The sequence below is a fragment of the Dinoponera quadriceps genome, unplaced genomic scaffold (genome assembly GCF_001313825.1).
Source record: "Dinoponera quadriceps isolate SergipeBrazil2010 unplaced genomic scaffold, ASM131382v1 scaffold1128, whole genome shotgun sequence".
Taxonomy (NCBI): Eukaryota; Metazoa; Arthropoda; class Insecta; order Hymenoptera; family Formicidae; genus Dinoponera; species Dinoponera quadriceps.
The window spans coordinates 201,290-220,605 of record NW_014555359.1 but is presented as its reverse complement, the minus strand read 5'-3'; the positions used below and the strand labels follow the sequence as shown (position 1 = coordinate 220,605).

At 48.3% G+C, this 19,316-nt stretch overlaps 1 protein-coding gene across 1 annotated transcript in view; it reads left to right on the top strand.

Annotated features, from left to right (window-relative positions):
- Window positions 1-19,316, top strand: part of LOC106743965 (lachesin-like) — a 58,689-nt gene that overhangs the window by 27,876 nt on the left and 11,497 nt on the right. The window contains exons 3-4 of the mRNA XM_014618324.1: window positions 737-900; window positions 5,680-5,890. Coding sequence (XP_014473810.1) covers window positions 737-900; window positions 5,680-5,890 — 375 coding nt within the window. The remainder of the gene's footprint in view (window positions 1-736; window positions 901-5,679; window positions 5,891-19,316) is intronic.

The following is a 19,316-nucleotide window of genomic DNA, read 5'->3' as shown; positions in this document are numbered from 1 at the left end:
TTCCCGATCGCTGCGACGGCGGCAGCGCGGTAATGCTATCGAACTATCTCCATCGACGGGGGGGGATCGTGATTTGAATGGTAATCATTCCCCGACGCGGTATGTAAGCCACTAACGTCTTCCATGCAAATAGACATGACTTCGCTCGTCCACGCACGTACCGCGTTTCCGCGATTGTGTGCGTGCGCCCTTCCGCCCCGCGCTCTCACGATCCGTCGCGGCAGATATATCCATCCGGACGAAAGATTGCCGCAGTGCGGGGCCGGATATGTACGAGCTGTTCGACGGTGTACTTTCGAAGCTGTTGCCCGCACGAAGAACCGTTCGCACAGTCCGAACGGTGACGGCCGTCGTCGTGTTTCACCATTAAAAATTAGCGGAATAAATGGCTGAGCGCACGCGTCCCTTCTCGGCCGCGATCTCGAGTAATTGTTTTTTACCTTCGCTTGGTTGCCAGGCCGTATCTCCCGTGAAACGACGATCGATGAAAGAGGACTTTGAATTCCGACGGAGATTGTGGCGTCAGTGTGTAACATATTCGCAACAGTCACGTGTAATACAGCTTAATGCCGCAGACGCGACTTTTTCTCTTTACCGCCCCAGTTTTATCGTTCCGTTTAACTCTCATTCGTTCTCGACGCCGAACTTGTCGCGATACAATCTCCCTCTTTCTTTTTTCCTCTTGCGTTCGCGAGAACGTCTGTATTAACGAAAGCTGTTCTTTGCTTCCTTTCAGGAAACATCGCGCACGTATCGAGTCACTACAAGGCGGATTTCCAAGAACACGCGACGCTGGAGACCGATCCGTACTTTGACACCGCGGCATCGTCCGACGTCACCGGCTTAGTCGGGAAAACCGTCGAGCTGATGTGCAAAGTGAAGAATCTCGGTAACCGAACGGTGAGTGCATTCTTCTCCTTGCGTATTAACGCAATATTTATCGAGTTAACGAGCTTTACGTCGAGCGTACGATGAGGGACGGAATATTTCATCGTTCATTACCGCCGGCGAAATTAACGCGATTAATCGCGCACGCGCGTCGCGTTAAAATTATCGGCTCGGCCGAACCGCGGAATTGCATATTTCCCACGAAGCGAATTTTAAGCCTTAGCGAGCGGCGGGAACTCAGCTTTCGACACGAGATATCGGCAGGTGGAACATAACCACCGACACGCCGCGAGGTAGGCTTGCTCGAGTAATGCGCGGGATTCAAGAGCGACGCGCGGAGGCGGGCCGCATCGGCAGCAACATTTTCGAGATGCCGAGAGCAAACGAGGAACTACATCTCGTCTGCGGTATTAACCGGCGCTGGTAATAACGGAGAACGCGACATGCACAATACATCGCGTTGCGCGATGTTTACGACGTAATTTGCCGGCCGGCGCGAAAAGGGAATCCGCCGCATCGGCTGCGACGAAAACCTCGCGCTATTCCGATTATGCAATTATCGTCGTCGCCGTTGCTTCGGCTAAGGCCCGGACGAGAGATTTCTGTTGCGCCGCTGCCGCCGCACTTCCGGACCGGCGAAGTTGATTAAGTTCAATCCGCTCGCCGTAGGACACATTTTTTCGCTCCCGCGGCTGAATCGGTGTTTCGAGCTGGGTCGATAAATTAACCCGAGGGCAGACACGGCCCTTGGAGAATTTATCTTCCGCTATAGGACCCTCGGATGTCCTCGACCTCGGGGTATTAACGGTCCACGGCACTACTCGGGGATTATCACGTGGAGCGGTTAAGTAGAAAAGGACGACCTTTGTCGGACTACGTCTTCGTGCAGACTCGGCCGTCGGGAGGTCGCAGTTTTAATCCCGCTGCTCATCTCTATGCAAAACTTGGCTCTCGCATTTATGTCAGCCGCAACTACGTGTGTACCGTCTAATACGTTTCGCTGATACCGCGCGGTTTATCCGTCCGCAGGTGCGCGCGTGCAGGTGTTCGGGCGCGCCGGCAAAAATGTAGCGCGAGCTTCAACGGGTCAATCAATATTCTGTTAAGAGGGACGATATTAACAATATGTTGTCACGTTGATTTAGCAGCGGAGGCAGTGCCCTCGGCGCTAAATACGTACACGCACACGTACCTCGCGTACACACGTTTACACGGCTAATGTCGCGTGGGAATGCCGATGGAGCCGCGTTCCTCGGTCGAGCGAAATTACACGGTGAACCCGAGTCGAAATTTAGAATCTGCTGTAAGTGTCGTAAATACTAACTTGTAATCTTATAATGCTCCTTGTGCGCACAAGTTCTAGCGTAGCGTTGCTAACGACGTCTTTTGAGCTCTGTTTAGCCTTACAGTTATACTGAAACCGAAGTTAAGCCTTAGTTGGTACTTTTGAACATATGACTATCTGTGCGCTCAACTCCATTCTTTTCGTCCCTTTAGAACGAACAAATCTTATCGATAATATCAGTGTCTTATGCTATGCGTTTGTACGGAATATTCGAAATTATTCAAAGTTCGGCTACCTTCGCAGTCATATATTGGCAGTCATATCGTGTCGAAATTTTAATGGAAATTTTCGTCCTATTTTAATTTGAATTTAGATGTGCATTAAGTCTTCGAAGGTCTTCTATTGTGCTTCTCTGCTGCTACAAATGAGGAAGAATTGCCGTTTTGTCCAATTGATGATTTAATGTAGAACTAAAATTTAGACTGCAGGGATATAACTTTATATTTCTTAGTTTTCCTGAAAAACTGGAAAATATAAAACTATATGTCACAAGAAATTTACTGCGTATCATTTCTCGCTTCTGACGTCATGCAATCAATACGGCTGCCGAAGACAACCGAGTCTGAAATAATTTCGAATACTCCCTACAAGCGCATAATATAGGTAACCATCTTAGAGGTCCTCAACAAGCCCTTCTTCAAATCTCAGTGAAGAAAACGGAAATCAATTCCCATTTCTAGCGTCAAAGAAACACAATATTCTATATAATTTTAAATTCCACATTAAGTCTTCAAAGGGAGAGAACGAAAACAAATTCCCAATTCGTAGCAACGAAGAAGCATAATAGAAGACCTCTGAAGACTTAACGTAGCGCTAAACTAAACTTAAAGAAAGACTAAAATCTCGGGATATCCGGGGATCGTTCGATAGACTTACAAAGCACGACTGTATTCGCAAGCTTAATATAGAATTAAAATTTCGACACGGAAAGTTCCCGCGGGAAAAGTCCTCCGTGGGCCACGAAGAAGCCGAAAACGATGAAGTTGAAAAAGTGGCGGCAGGGCGAAGCGGTAAGAACCGCCGGGTGATATTAACTCGGGAAGTTGGCGCCACGTACGCAAAAAGATTCGAGGGGCAATTGCCATTACGGCAGCCACAGCGGTGCGTTCTTCTTGGATTTTACCCGCTCGCGTATTTCTGTTGGGCCGATGCCCGACAATCACGCTCTTTCCCGCTTTCCCTTTTGCTCGCGCGCGCGAATTTTATTACGCGGTAAAAGTTTCGCCTGAGTAGCGGAGGCCGCCGGTGGGCGACGCCTTCTTTTTGCGAAAAGTATATTAACCGCGACGCCGGCATATTCGAGCGACAATCGCATTAAACTGCCGGCGCAGTTTATATTTCCGATTATATTCAAGCGCGCGCGCGCGCGCTTGCAAGAGATTTAGCACTGCAGTATCGATACTTGGAGTATCGATACTTGGAATATCCTTCATCCCCCCTCTCTATCATCCCCCCTCTTAATCATAAGTTATTAGCGGGTGTTAAATTAATCATAAGTTATTGCGCGATGATACGAGTTCACAGTCATAGGGTTAATTAACTGAAATTATCTGCTTCCGTGAATATTTTTGCATAAATAAATGCTGGAGTATCTCTGCGATGCGCGGATTACCGGACGATATTGTTTCCGGTTTGGCTCCCATTGGGAGTCATTACAGCCGGTTCGGTTTAATGAATGCCAGCGTGATATTCCGGTTTTCGCTAAAACGCGCGCGCTCAAATCACCCTACGCACATTCGACGAAACGAGCCGCGGCTCGAAGACTCTCGCGTAATCTGTTTAAATGGCAGACCGGCAGAAAGCCCGATTGAAGTTATTAAAGCGACGGGGACTCGTCGTTACGCCGGCAATTCCCGACACGTGGGCAAATTGCTCGGGGTTACGGATGTCACGACGGGTCCGAATCATCGGTTGGATTCTGCGCTAATTAACGGCTTTGACAACTTTCCAGCGTCATCCGAACTTGGCGAACGTCACTTTACACCTTTCCCCGGTCATGCAAAGTTCGTCCATATCGTCTCTCCTCTCTCTTCTCTCTCTCGGGCCGACGTAACGATGTAATCTCGCAGTGATCGACGCTTCTCGTGTTCGCAACACCGTGTCACATATTTCGACACGGTGCCCGGCGTTATTAACGATTTTGAGGTATGCGACTAACGTGCACCACATACTTTGTGCGTCCGGCGGACAAGTGCCTCAATTATGCGACGCGTTTCATAATTTCCCGGTAAAATCCGCGGCACGGGCGCGAATTCGCCGCGCCTATTCGGCTATAAATAATTACGAAGCACCGTGGCCGCCGTCGCGCCGAGATTGTGGTCATACATCACGGAGTTATATAGCATTAAACAAAGACATGAAGTATTCCTGCTGCGGCGGATCTACCGCACTCATAAATTTCTCGGGCTAGGAAAAGGGAGAGCATAAAGTTTTATCGCTCAATCTTACGAGCAACAGGGCGTGAGCGGTTGATAGTTAGCAATGCGTGCGGCCCGCGGAAATTCAAGATTTCTGCATTCAGATTGTAGAAACCGGGCGTGCTTTCGCCGGTCTCGTTGTTAACCTCCGGCCGGGTTTACCATAAAATTTCGATGACTCGTAACCCACCACGTATAAATTAGTCGTACTTTGTTTCGCACGCATTACACACAACAATAAATTCCAGTCCCTGTCCATATTATCAGACGCGCCTTGATTTCTTACAATTCCATTGACTCCCGAGAACCGGCTTTATAACACGGCTTATCTCTCGAGCGAATTATGTTGAGGGACCATTGTTCTATAAAAGGTATTTTTTATGACGTCATTTCGCTCGGTTGTTACAATGATCTTGAACAGTTATGAACCCGCGCTAGTTGCATTATTGGTGATAATAGCAATCGATGGATGGTGACTAAATGAAGGCGTTAATTGAGAATAATCCGCGTACACCGTTCAGAAGATAGCAGAAATCGTAAACGTTCGGAAAAAAGTATCATTTATGATTCATTATTTGATGAAGAATACTTTTGCTTGGATACATTTCTCATTATGATGTTTACGTTCCGCACAATTTGCCCGGAACAAATTTAACGGGTCGATTTTCCATCCGCGATGTGCTGCTTAAGCGCAACGAAACTGACCCCGTTTTTGAAATGCATTATGACGAATGACGAGAAATGGTTTGTTTACGATAATATTGTGCGAAAACGCGTGAGGCCAAACTGGTGAACCGCTGAAACAATACCAAAGCCAAATATCCATGCGAGGAAAATTATGTTCTGTATCTCATGGGATTACAAGAGTATTCTTTATCATGAGCTGCTCCTACAGAACCAAATCATAAATTATTGTTAATCAAAAATTATGTTTTATTTTGACCCAAGAAATTCATACGAACTTCTCGGACAAGCCAATAGAAGGATCTTAAAATCTCGCTAAGTCGTTGTCTCGTTATTTGTTCTCAGGTTTCATGGGTGAGGCATCGTGACATTCATTTGTTGACAGTCGGTCGCTACACTTACACGAGCGATCAGCGTTTCGAGGCAATGCACACGCTTCACGCGGAAGAATGGATCCTGCGGATACGATATCCGCAGGAAAAGGATTCCGGTATCTACGAGTGCCAGATATCCACCACCCCGCCTATCGGCCATTGGATTCACCTCACCGTTGTTGGTAAGTTACATAATTTCTCGAATAGAAATCAAACTGGGACAGTAATCTCGGTCGTGATGAATAATTCGATGAACAGAGACGACGAATGAACGCGAATTCGTGAGACAATTCCTCCCTTTTCATCGGAATAAATCTGAAATAACGTTCCATTACGGACGAAGTCGTGCAAAATCCACATTAATAAAGCGCATATTTCTCCCGATGAACATTGGCTAAATATTGACCGTGTCATCACGAACAATCGCGCAGAAGAAAAGAAGAATGAAGGGTCATAAAGAAGAGAGAGGTATTATTACCTCGCTCGAGATACTCCGACGACGGGGAACATTTGATTTAATTTGCTTTGAATAATTCGTGCGAACGATTTAACGTGCCGATTGTCGTCGTTGTCGTCTCTCTCTAATGTCTGGTTCTTTAAAATGAGATTCGCGGGATTTAGTTATACGATTATAAGCGTCTTTACATAGATCGGGAGATCCGGCAGAACGTTGGAGAAATCGAATTACTTAGCGAAGATCGAGCGCATATATTATCGACAGATAGGAGCGTATTTAACCGCGAATACCCGAGTTGGAATTTTGGTTCCACATTAACCCTACAAATCCGGTTGAGCTTGAAGAATACCAAATCAAAATCTCAAGACGTAACATTTTACATATTATTTCCCTATCTTGATGTTACAAATGTTTACTTAATACCCTTTTCTTCATGTTGAATTGCTATTAAAAAAAAAAGAAATAGATTCCTTTTACAATTATTTAATATTCAATCTTCTATCTTCTATCTGCATTTATAACAAAATATTATACATGTAGAGGGTGATTCATAAATGCATGTCCATATTTGAGGGGTGAATCTATACACAAAATAAGTAGGAAACGTCATGTGTGTGTGCATAATTCCGAAACGTTTTTTTTTTTCTTAAAAAAAGTACCTTCTTAATAAAGATTCACAACATGAAGAAAACGGTAGCAAGTATCTATTTGACACATCAAGCTAAGCTAACAATTCGTATAGTGTTACATATGTCGAGATTCCTTTTAGTGGTCCTTTAAATTTGACGGAATTGGCAGGATTAATATAGAACTATAATCTTGACTTGTGTGACCATTTGTTCTTTGCGACTGAATCGAAAATCTGCGTTTACTGCGAACGCATGTTGTGACGATCGTCATCAAGCTTTTATCTAGACCACATCTGACTATCGTGAATAATTCAAGCGGCATGAAAGAGATTGGAGGAAAGAACGCGGAATAATATTCCCGTAACTTTTTTTTTTTCAAACTTCGTTGATCATTTTAAGTATTAAGAGGGCATGGCACGTAGCGAAAGTTACGGGTTAGCAGGTCTCGTGGGGACTGCCAGACGATCGAAAGAATTATAAATCAATGCGGAAAGTTACTCCGGGGAGAAATTACCAGCGACGCGCATAGCAGACGAACGTGGACATTGTCCGCGACTTACGATATCGTGGAATCACGTTTACGCGTGTCTAACGTACAAGAGAAGCGAAAGTTTCGCAAAGCGGTGCACGCGCGTTCCGGCAAGTGTCGAGAGAAACAAACGCAATCTGTTTTATTTCGACGCTTTAGGGACAACGGTTAGAATTCATCTTCTCGTTCGTACTTCGCGACAATTGCGTGGTACATCTTACTTACCCCGGAGCGCTGAACCGAATCGTAATAAGTCTTCGTGTACTCGTACAGTCAAAGCATATAACGAAGTGGAATAGTTTATAAATATTAAATCGCAATTCGCTCTTGTAACGAGAACAGGAGATATTCTGTATTCTTTGCAACGCGAAGATTCGTTTCACTCTTTGGATTCGCTCGAATGAAAATTGAAGTCGCGCTTTTAATCATAGATTTATCTTTAGCTCGAAGCGAGGGAGAAAAGCCGCGAGCTTTTTCTCCTCGATTGGTATCGATCGGATTTTCAGAAATTCGTAGTCAACAGTTATTCTTTCTTCGGATGCCTTCGGATCCTTTCTTGGATCTCGGGGTCGGGTCGGGGGTGGGGGAGGAGTTTTATCGCGATAGATCCAGAAGGGATAACGTTGCCGAGAGACGACGCGGGCGTTTCGCGAACACGAGTCACGAGCGTCGCCAATTATCGCGAAGCTAATGAAGCCCCTTTACCGAGAAAAGAGGGTGGAGGTCGGAGAAAGAAGAATCGACGGCATCCGCTACTTTGCCGCAACGATCTCCTTCTTGTCTCTACACCATCCATCACGTTGTCCTATTCCTTGTCTCGCTTCCGGCCTCTTCTTCTCTTCTCCTCTATCAGTTCAGACTTGTCACTTTTTTCCGTCTCGTTAAATTCCATGTATTTCCCAGCTTTGATAGAAGAAGGAAAATTTCTTGCTTTCCTCCTAATCCTTCCTGGGTAGCATTTCGCAATTTAATAACGTTGTCGCGTTAACTGCGGCTCCCACAAAGCATAGGGATTTGTAAACCAAGCGAGAGCAAATGTAACTTTCACTTTTCCCCCTTGACATTAATTCGAGTTAAAGGAGAAGTAAAAATTCCGCGAAGTTTTTACTTCTTCTTTTGCAGTAAAAAGAAAGAAACAGGATTCAAACTTTAGCCTCGGCGTTTCTCACGAGGGAATAACAATCCCTACAATTCCCGCTGTCCCTTTCGTCGATCTCGAGCGAGAAACGTCTAAGGATAATCGCGGGGTCGCAATGGCTGCTCGATTATCCGTACATCCGTTCTCGTTCGTGTGCGTGACACGTACATGTGTTATTCACGCCGGCTACGCACGCAATGTGTAGGAACGGCGTGACTCGAGAAGAAGGATAAATTGCGTCTGCGGTGGATCGGCGCGACGCGACGCTGCGAAGCTCCCCTTCGATCTTCGCCCATTTAATAAAGACACCGAGCCAGGCGACGCGTAGCGGATCGAAAAACAATAGTCGACCTTTCAGCGGCATTCTTGGCACGCGATGCCCGTGAAATTGTGGCGACAAATTGAGCCTTTCCCGGAGCGAGAGACTTTTCCCCGATGTTGCGCTCGCTCGTTCGTCCGCCCGCCCGCCTTCCACCACGATTCTCATCGACTGTCTGAAAAGGGAACGGTTTCGCCTTCCCTTCGCGAGCCTCTTTTAAGAGCTTCTTCGTCTTCCTTTCCTTCTTCGCTTCTTTCCGAACCGCGCCGGTGCTTCCCGCTGTCACGATTGATGTCGCCGTGGGCTTACATCGTTTGACTTGAAAGCTCGATTTTTAAACGCGTTTACCGTGCGAGACGTCGCTCTGAAGAGCGTCCAAGTCTGCGGAATGCCTCCGCGGGAAAATTCGAGAAAATTCCGGAACCGCGTTTGCACAGATATTTCACGCGAGGTCGAAGTTACCATCGTGTTCGTTACGCCCTCATAAAATAAAATGGTCAAATCGAGAGGAGATTTATTTCACTAATTTGCATATCATCTACTTGTTATTACAAAAATTCCTCCTCGCTTCATATTTCAGAGAAAAATACGTTCTCGGGGAGGGAGAAATGAGATATTCTTATCTTATTTTTCAAAAATCTCCTTCGGTAAAATCATTTTTAAGTATTCTTTTATTTTTAAGTAAGATTCTCACTTTGTGAGAATCAACGCCAGAGTGCCATTCATTGCCAAAGTGATACTACTTTTTTAATTTGTATAATTGGATAATTGGATCACTTTTGACCTCATTTCTCAAGTCCGATTTGGAGCCGGAATCACTTTAATTGCACGAGGAGCAAACGGCACTTATTCACTTTGACGACTTCCCCGATCGCGCTTACGCCCCCTCGTCATCTGTGCTTTCGCTTGCATGACGATCGGCACGGCTGGAAAAGTTCCGATTTGCGTTGGCCCCGCATAAAGGCAGGAAGCGATTCGTTACGGAGCGCCTTGCCGTTTGCCGATGTTAACAGCTAAAAAGTCGTCTTTGTTGCCGACCACCTTTTTTCGCGCAGTGGTATTACCTTCCTTTTATCCCTGGGTCGCCCGCCGCTTCTCTTTATCTTCCTCTCTATCTTCCACTTCATTTCATTGCCATCTAGGACGGCAATAAAGGACATGAAAGTTTTATCTTTTCATTTGCTCCTCTCTCTCTCTTTCTCTCTCTCTCTCTCTCTCTCTCTCCTTTCCGACTAGTTGTCTCTCGCCGAACTCGCCGCGAGACCATTTGATAACCAAACAAGAGACCCTCAACGCGGACGGTATTAAAACAACTTAAATAATTCGTCGGATCGATAAAATGAATTACACGTCGGACGGCATCCGGGCCGTCCGACGTGGCTCTCATTAAACATCGTGTCACAAGTATCGGCTCGAGCGGGTCGCGATGTTGAATTCGCGCGCGAAAAGGAAAGGGGTCGTTGCGACCCTCTTGCAATTTGCTCTTGTGCGATTGAGCAGCCCGCCCGTTAACTTACGGCGAGTGTCGCTGCCAAAGGCCGTAACAAATGCATCATTTGCATCGGGACCCTTCGCCGACGTTCATTTACCGTCGACACATCTGGGCCAGTAATAATACGATCGATTCTGTCCTTTTACGAGCATTCGCGTCGGCGAGCCGTCTTCAGATGCGACCCATCGATTGCCGTGGAGCCGCGTCGTACGATTAAACGGAGCTTGTACAGTTCAATGAGCCGTAGAGCGAGTCGTCATTAACATACGACGAATCGAGTAATTAGCCGAGCGCTCCGCGAGATAAAATACTGCGGCCGCTCCTCCCCTCGCGATCCTTTTTAACTTAATTTGTTTTGCCCGAAGCGCTTCCTCGGCCGTGCTATCCCCACAAAAGTCACCCACCGTATCGTAAAGTCCGCCATTTAATTCTTCTCCCCGTTGCGGACTCCGAATTTAATTAAAGGCGCTATTTTTTACTACCGAGCCCGGCGCGTCTTTGAGAGCGCATGGCGGCTCCGCGGAAGCGAAAATAACTCGGAGAGAGGCGAAGGTACGTCGTCGAAGTCCGCCGCGCGGGCGAAGCGAAGTGTCGCACCGGAGAGCGAAGCGAAATGTTCCCGGCGTCCCCCCGAGGTACGTGCATTCTCGTGCAAAATTTCGAGAGAGGCGAAAGCCTCGCCAACTCGCGTACCAACTCGCGGACTCGCGCTATATCGGGGGAGCCTCGTTCCCGATTTCGATCGTCATCCGAGTTACGACGTAGTTACCGCCTTCCTTTCCCCGACGGTGGTAAAGCAATATAGCGTTTTCGCCGTGAATCAATTTCGCGGCTGTCACGTACTCGCTCAAGTCGTTTCTCATTGACGTTAGCGGAAGTACGAGAAAAAGGAGTCTCTCTATTTCTCTCTCTCTCTCTCTCTCTCTGTCTCTCTTTCACCAGCTCTTGAAAGGAGCCGGCGGTAACGCCGGGTAGAAGTGCCCGGCGAGACGAGCGGCCAGTCGGTAGTTTTCGTTTGTCGCAAACGTGCGTGGAAAGTTAAAGCGTGCACATACAGCATAACGAATTTACGTTACCTGCAGCGCGCCGAGTTCCTTAACCATTACTGAGTGGCTCGGCTAGCCGGGGCATTAGGCAGCTAATTAGCGTTCGCTAATTAGTTTGCGCACGGACGCGCAGACTAATGCCCCGTCGCCGAAGCCGCGCGCGCGCTCTATCGCCGCTGCGACGTCGCGAGGATGGAAGAGCGCGTTGTCATCACCGCGAGTACGCGGGATTTTTAGCTTTTTCGTACGAGGTCTTGAAAAGGTTGGAAAGGGAAGCTATTTAAACGCGGGATACACACATTGTGTCGCGCTGTGTGCATAAGAACACGCGTCAAAATGGTCGGATCGATAATGCCGCGTGACGTAATAACTATTATCGCCGCTTCGAAATTTCGCGCCGCGGAACACGTTGTACGTATCGAGAGTAACAAATGTACCGCCGGGCGAATTAACGAAGGATAACGTACTTCGTTACGCGGAATTTCGAGCGTCCTGCGCTCGTGGTGGAGTACGCTCGCCGCGCTGAAAAATGGAGCGTATTAAACTCATTATCGTTGTAATTTCAGCGGGCGATATTAATAACTGAAACGCGCACTATAATAATCGGATATATTTCTTCACTAAGTTTCTCCGCTCTAGCATAACCGCCGTGCAGCAACGACGAAGGCGGCGTTAAGCGGGAAGAGAGGGAAAGATAGATAGAGAGATGTGTGTGTGTGTGTGACCGTCGCGCGTCGGTGCATTTATCGCGAGGTAAGTGGTAGAAATTGCGGCGCGAGTGCGCGGGTCCTTTGAAAATTAAAGAGGCGCCCGCGAATCCATTAAACGCAAATTTATCCGCCACGTCCATTAGGAGGCGCGATTACCGAGGTTGTCGTGACGCCCTTCCGCGAAAACTCACTACTCGCGCGCGCGGAGTAAACGCGGTTATCCTGTACGCGTGATATCGCGATTACGCGTTCGTCCCTCTCCGACGAGCTTACGGATTATTAAAGGATGCCCGCGCGCATAACGTCTCGGCGAATATTGAATCCGATAAGCGGGCAACTCGCCGCAGGTTTACGCGCGTCTAAGGAACTTTGTTCCGCCACGAGCGGAATTAATGCCATCCACGGCGGGTCCGGCAATGCAAATATGGCCGGTGCCCGCCGGTGACGTAGTGTATTCAATTTGTCAGAGTTTTGGGACGTTTCGGCCCGCCGTGTTCGCGCAGTAGCCGCCGGTGGGTTAAACTACTGCTAGAAATCCGCGGCGCACACACAGGGCCCGGGGTGAGCCTTGTGCAAATCATACGACGGGATTAGGAAGTGAAATACACGAGAGTGGGTGGTTCCCGGGGAAAACTGGATCAAGATAATCCCACGGAGATCTATACCTCCGGACACGAGTCCGAGGGAGCGAACGGTGATCGCGAGCGCATCGGCAGAGAAGGGGAGACAGAAGAAGAGAGAATCGACTACGTCTACGCCTCCCTCGGGAGGACGTGCCGCGCGCGCGAAATTGCGGAGACGAAGACGTTCGGGGGCTGAATTCAACGGACGGGCGCGACACGGGGAATATTTCGCGGCGAATCTCTCCAGATTGCCGCTTTCGACGACGGCGCTCTCTAATTAGCTTTGCACGACGCGTCGAATTATGCATATCGGCGGGGAACTCACTGCGTGGGGAAACTCCGGGCAGGAAGCGACGCTTCTGTTTTTCCTCCGGCGAGACACTCGTCAGATCTGCCTGTCTGCCTGCCTGCCAGTCTGCGTCTGCGTTTGTATCAGTTTGCTCGCACTCGGCGCCTCACGGTAAGGGATATAAATCTCGCCCGGAATATTGTCTCCGTACGGCTTACCGCGGCGGACACGCGTACCGTTTGTCTCAATTGCGGGCGCATCGATTGCCGGCGCAAATGTTATTTTTGTCGCGACGATAAAGTCGTGTTTATTGAATTTTTACGGCTCACCTTACCGCCCCGCTTTAATCCGGGCGCAACGCCCGGCCGGATTGAAAGCGCTTTAGTGTTTTGCCGGGAGCCCCGATTTCGCGATGCTTCCTCATAAATATTAATCGGGGGACTTGACAGCTCGCCAGACGCGAATCGCCCGCCATAGAACACGCGTACGGCCGCGTAAACGTACACGCACGCGCGTGTCGCGCGGAAAAGGACACTCCGAAACGTTGCAGTTTCCTTCGTTTTTTTTTTTCTTCTTCAATCACCGATCGAAGCCCCGTTAGCGTGACAAACGCCAATCGAGTATTTTATCGTCCGCTCGCGGACTTCCGAGTGACCGCAGGTGTTCGCGTTATAATGCGGCCGCACAAGCGGTAATTAATATATACGCAGTGAAAAAGAAAGGAAGAAGAGGAAAGAGTGTTACACTTTCTAGCGGCGCGGCGCTTTATAAGATATTCGCCGATAGTTTTAACATGGTTGAAGGAATCGTTATGAGCCGGCGGGCGGTATCGCGCACACATCGAACACGGCCGGTGGTCGTATTTCGCTCGCGCAAAAATAGCACGGTGCACTTAAGCAACGGCCCGTAATTACAATGCCATGCCGTAGTAAGAGCTGAGGTCCAAGTATTGTTATCACGATAATCCGGTCGGCCTGTACTTTGTAATTACACGCCGCTCCACACGGGCTTCCTCTCTCTCTCCCTCTCTTTCCCTTCCGCCGCGAGTCCGGCCGGCCTACAGTCATTGAAATTAAAGGTTTCGCATTTTCAACGGCCCCTCGTTAATTCGTCACGATGACGTTTTCGTGCAGCGTATTACTAATAATAAATCGTCCAATACGGCGCACATCTCTCTCTCTCTCTCTCTCTCTCTGTCGAAGGTGGGGACAGGGTAGCGACAGCGACAACGTGCGATCGCGAAATAAATGGCGCGAGGTTGGCGGGGGTGGCAAGGATCAAACCGCGATTTAATTGCTCGCCCATCGGCAACCGCCGACCGCCTGGATATCTCTCTCCTTTTTTTTCCGATCCGTAAGTTCGAAACTAATTAAAAGTCGACTGCTGGTGATTTCACTAGCAGGCGGTCGGTAATTTCTCGCGCCCCCGCGCTGCGCTTGCCGCGCCGATTTACCCCCTCGTTCTATATCGACAACCACCATTACAAGTCGGACATTTTCCTCGCACGCCGACTGTGCTAACGCAATCGCGTCCGTCGCAATCGGCCAGCTTGTTTCCCCGAGTCGATTTCATTAGATCAAATTTCGCCATCGCCAGACAGACGGACAGTCACGGATTCAATCGCCGGATCGCCGGTTCGTAAGTTCCCGTGATGTTCACTTCCGCGCACTTTAGGGAGCAGAGCCGGGCTTACCGATAACGGCGAAGGCTTTTAACGACGGCGGGGATGGGATTTGAAATTCCTCTAATCATTACGTGTGGATGGGTGTGTGTGTGTATCTATATATATAGGAAGGGAGAGAGAGAGAGAGAGAGAGGAAGAGATAAAGAGAAAGAGAAACGAACCAATTTCCGGGAAACATTGGTTAATCCCGTTTCCGCCGTTCTCTCGTGCCGAGCTGTGTATCCAGACGCGGCTCGGGTATAACGTTGGAAAACAGACGCGAGCGTCCGCATTAAAATGGATAACTATCTACCATGCAAGACGATAGACACGAGTGATCGATGCGCTCACGAAAAAGCGAGATTTATCTTTGAAGTTGCAGGCACGACGATGGAAGTTGTCAGTTCGTGTAGCGAGCGGTTGTATCTTTTATATGAATTACGTAGTAGAGGATATCGCGTTAAGCGCGAAACGACGCTCCTTCGGAAGCGACGGCCATCCTCTTCGGCATCCTCAAATGGATCACGTATTTTCCTGCGAAATTTTGTACGAAACATTGGATACCGCGTCTCAAACTCCCCGGAGAGTCGTAACGATAAAGGCTTACGACGACGATCGGAAAATCAAGAGAAAGAGGAGAAGGAGGGACATTTGTTACACCGTGTAACGACGGCGCAATTTCAGGAGCATTGTTTAATCCAACTTTAGATAATCCCCTCCCGCAGTCGGCCGTATATTCGGCGACTAAGCCGACGCACGTATGAACTTTAAGTGGTAAAGTCGGACTCGAACTTGGAATTAGCGAGTAGTACGGGTCGGATCGTGTGACGACGCGTAAAAGTGAAAACCGCGCGAAAAAGTGAATTTCTCAGGGCGAACTCTTTTCCGTGAGAAGAGAAGTGGGGTTCGAGTGCACGTTTCGCGCAACGTGGTCGCGACGTAACGATATGTGTTCGCGGATATCAATTTCTCAGGGGCCGTTATATTATGATGAAACAGCCGCTCGAATCCATAAGCCATAAATCGCGAGCCGCGCGAAGGGAAATTCATCCTCGGCGTAATAACGGCGTTCAACTATTTCGAATATCGCGAGGATGAAAATATATCGCCGCACCTGGAAACTATTTTGCAAGCGATGCGCGGTTAGCGCCTGATAACTCCGTCGACGATGCGCTCCTATCGCGCTTACGTAATCTTTACACGGGTAATTATATATTCGCTCTGCTAACGATAACGTCACTTTTCTCACGTCACGTGAAAAGAGCCCGCCAAGTCGTTCCGTTCTTGAGTATGTAGTAAGAGGATAAAAGCGAGAAGCGATGTGACCTCGCCAAAGGACGACGGGTAAAATGGACCGATTTTAGCCCCTGGAGTGGCAGGTAAAAACGATGGGTTTTTTGCAGTTTTTGAGCTGCCGAATCCGATCCTGAGCTTTACAAAATTTTAATTGCCGAAAAAGTATTAAAGTCAGCATGTGAAGCTATTAAATACACGAGAAACTATTATAAGAAAATTAATGAAAATAAAATATGAAACTATAATAAAATAAATAATATTAAATGGAAATTAATTGATATATAAACAACAGAAATTAATAAATAAAGGAGGTCTTATTTTCGGTTAAAGCGGATTTTGGTGCTCAAAAATATTTTGTGCGTGAATCTTGCAATTTCCAGTAGTAAAATATTACGATAATAAAATACTTTTAATGAACGGAAATCTACATATTATAGAAAAATATATACATAAGAAAGAAAGAAAACAAAACGCTGAGAAAAAATAAATAGTCATATTTCGGTCCCAAGGATGTGACTATAGAGAGATTCCATTGTATAGAATACGGAAATGGGCTGATCAAAACATAAACTATTAGAGGCGAGAGTATTATTATATTTTTCTAACAGGAAAACACGAATGAATATGTTTGTAAAGCTCAACAATAATCATTTACGGTACTAGATATTTAATAGATTCATATACTGATTTTGATACTTTCTCGACAAGTTGGCATTTTTTAAAGGTCAGCGTCAGATTCAGCAGCTCAAGAACTACAAAAAAGCACACCGTTTTTATTTACCATTCCAGGAGTCAAAATCGGCTCATTTTATCGTCTTTTAAAACATGAGATTCTACGTTATATAACTTTAATTATTTAGTGAAAAATTAATTTATGGATATTGATAAAAACCTAGGAAAGGGGGGAGGGGAGGGAAGAAATATGCCTTAGAAAGAAATCTACTTGACATCTTAGGAAACTGTTGGGCTTTTCGGACTTTTCACGCGCGAGAAGACGAATCCGACGTCGCCTGCGCGCGGCACGGGGGAGCTCTTAACGATCGCGGCCGGTTGCCGTTACGCGTCGTACAACGACGGGGCAATTCGTGAGGAATCATTGCTTAATCCGGTTCCGATAATCCTCTCATCGTCGCTTGTACATTCGTATACCGCGGATAGACGTTGCCTAGAAAATAGAACAGGATTAACGTGCGCGCGCGGGAGTGGCGGCGCGGGGCCGTACGCCGGGATAAAGTTTCGTTAGTTCAATATGGCGCCGAATGATTTCCGATTCTGGACGGCGGCCAAGCTCCTTCCAGTCGGTTTAGCTGAAATAAAGGATGTCATATTGAGAATTTGAGGAAAGTAATGCCCGGCCGGCCGTGCCGGACACCATTGTAAGCCGCGCGCGCGCGGATTGCCGGGGTCTGTTCGCGGCCTGGAAAACGCTATTTTGCGGGATTATCGCGGACGATAAAATCGGTACGTCGTCACTGTGGGGAATAACGCTCGCCGGGTTTGTTAGTCGAACGCGGTTTCGGGATAACCGCGAGCTTTTATCGAACGTTCCTGTCGGGATTGTTTTCGCGGTCGAGAGAGGGACGATGTACCGCGAAACGTATCGCCCGATCGGTTCCACTGCATCGTTCGGTCTCGCTCGGATAAATTGCCGATAAAGACGTCGGTAAAAAGTCCCGTTTATGGACCGCCCACCGCCGTGGCGTACGATCGTACAAATGTGATCCTTGAGGCCGCGCGCACCTCCGCAATCGCCGGCGAAAATGTATCCGACAGAGGAGTTTCCGCCCGTTTGCAAAATCGAGCCCGATACGGTGGGCACAGGGGATACAAATGGGATTGTGGTTTGAACATTGTTTTCGCTTAACGGGCTGTATTAGTGTCGTAACGGGCCGGGATCGATCGCGCCGGATGACGGCGGCGAGAGCGGATCGTAAACTTTTCAACGCGGGAAAAAGACCGCTCATTGTTCTTCCCCTTTTTTTCCCCCTCTTATTCGCCGACAAACGTCCGGATAGGTCGTTTCCTCCTTTTTTCGTTTTTTCGTATTTTTCGTTTTTTTCTATTTCAAAGGGCCGCCGCGATCAGCCAGAATCGCTTCGCCATTTCCGCGATATCACGAATCGTTCCCGCGCCGAATCGGCGTCTACGAAAGTAATTAGAATTCCTAATGGCTGCGAGCGCGCTTAAGTAACTGCCGGTAACAACGCATTATTAGGGGTACAGATACTCGAGCAGCTTTTCCCCGGGGGCCGAAACTTGGCCTCGGGTGCTCCAGCTAAGAATCTCGCCATTACCATCGCCTTTTGTGTAAATGGCTCTTGTTCGGTAGTTCCCTTGCCATAGCAGTTCCCTTATGGGCGTAGCGGGATCGCGCCGAGTATCGTAATGCAGCTGGGCATCCCTCGATTCATGCTCGAGAACGCGTTCTGATCGCGTTAGTGTCCGACGGCTAAGGCGGCGGAGGCGCGCTATCACCGTCGCCGATAACGCATTAATCCGCAAAATATGCGCCTGTTTAGAAGAACGTCGATCGAATGCCGTACCAGAGACTATGCACAACGCGCCATTGCGTATGTATCTCGACAACTCGATAACGCGACGATAACACTGCGAGCTGAGCGGTGCTAAAATACTAACGTAGTCGCCGCTCACTTTCCGCGGCGGTAATCCGCGATAAAGGAGAAAAGAGGGAAGAGAGAATTCCTCCTCGTGAAAATTACGTATTGCGACGTACGAAAGCAACTCCGAACGCACACACGTATCGGGAACCCGGTGTAATCCACCGAACAATTATTTACTTGGCCGCGTCCCCTTATCGTCGTTTCAACCCGTCCATAAATGACGCGTCTATCGGGAGAGGGAGACGCTTCGTCGGTGACGTACTGGCGAGTGATGCGCAATCGGCATGACGCGGCTTCGCGGATGTGCACTCGTGTCGTGCGTGTGTACATACAAACCAAACGGGTGGGAGGGGGGTGGTGATTCACACTGTAATGCAGCCAGACGCACGACACAGTTCTGGACACACAGTTTGGTGTCCGCGCGCGCGCGCGTCCGCCATCGATCGGCGCTCTCGAGCGCAATCAATTTCTCATCGGCTACGGCGCGAATGGAAGATCATTATCGGCGTAGGAATGCCCGTAAGGGGTAGGGAAGGCTGGGTCACCCCCTCCGTGATGGTGTTCTTCTCTTTCTCTCACACTCTTGACGATGTGGCGTGTAACGTATGAGAGCCACGGTACCGTGTTACCGCGATCGTTCGCAGCCCGGCCCTCATTCTCTCGCGCTCCTCTCCTCTCCGGCCGGCGGCAGTTCGCATTCGGTGGTCGCACACACTCGTACCTGTCCCGGCCGCTAACTTATCCCCGATACCGTCAGCTGCGTATGTCTGTCAGGTTAATGTCCCTGATCAGCACG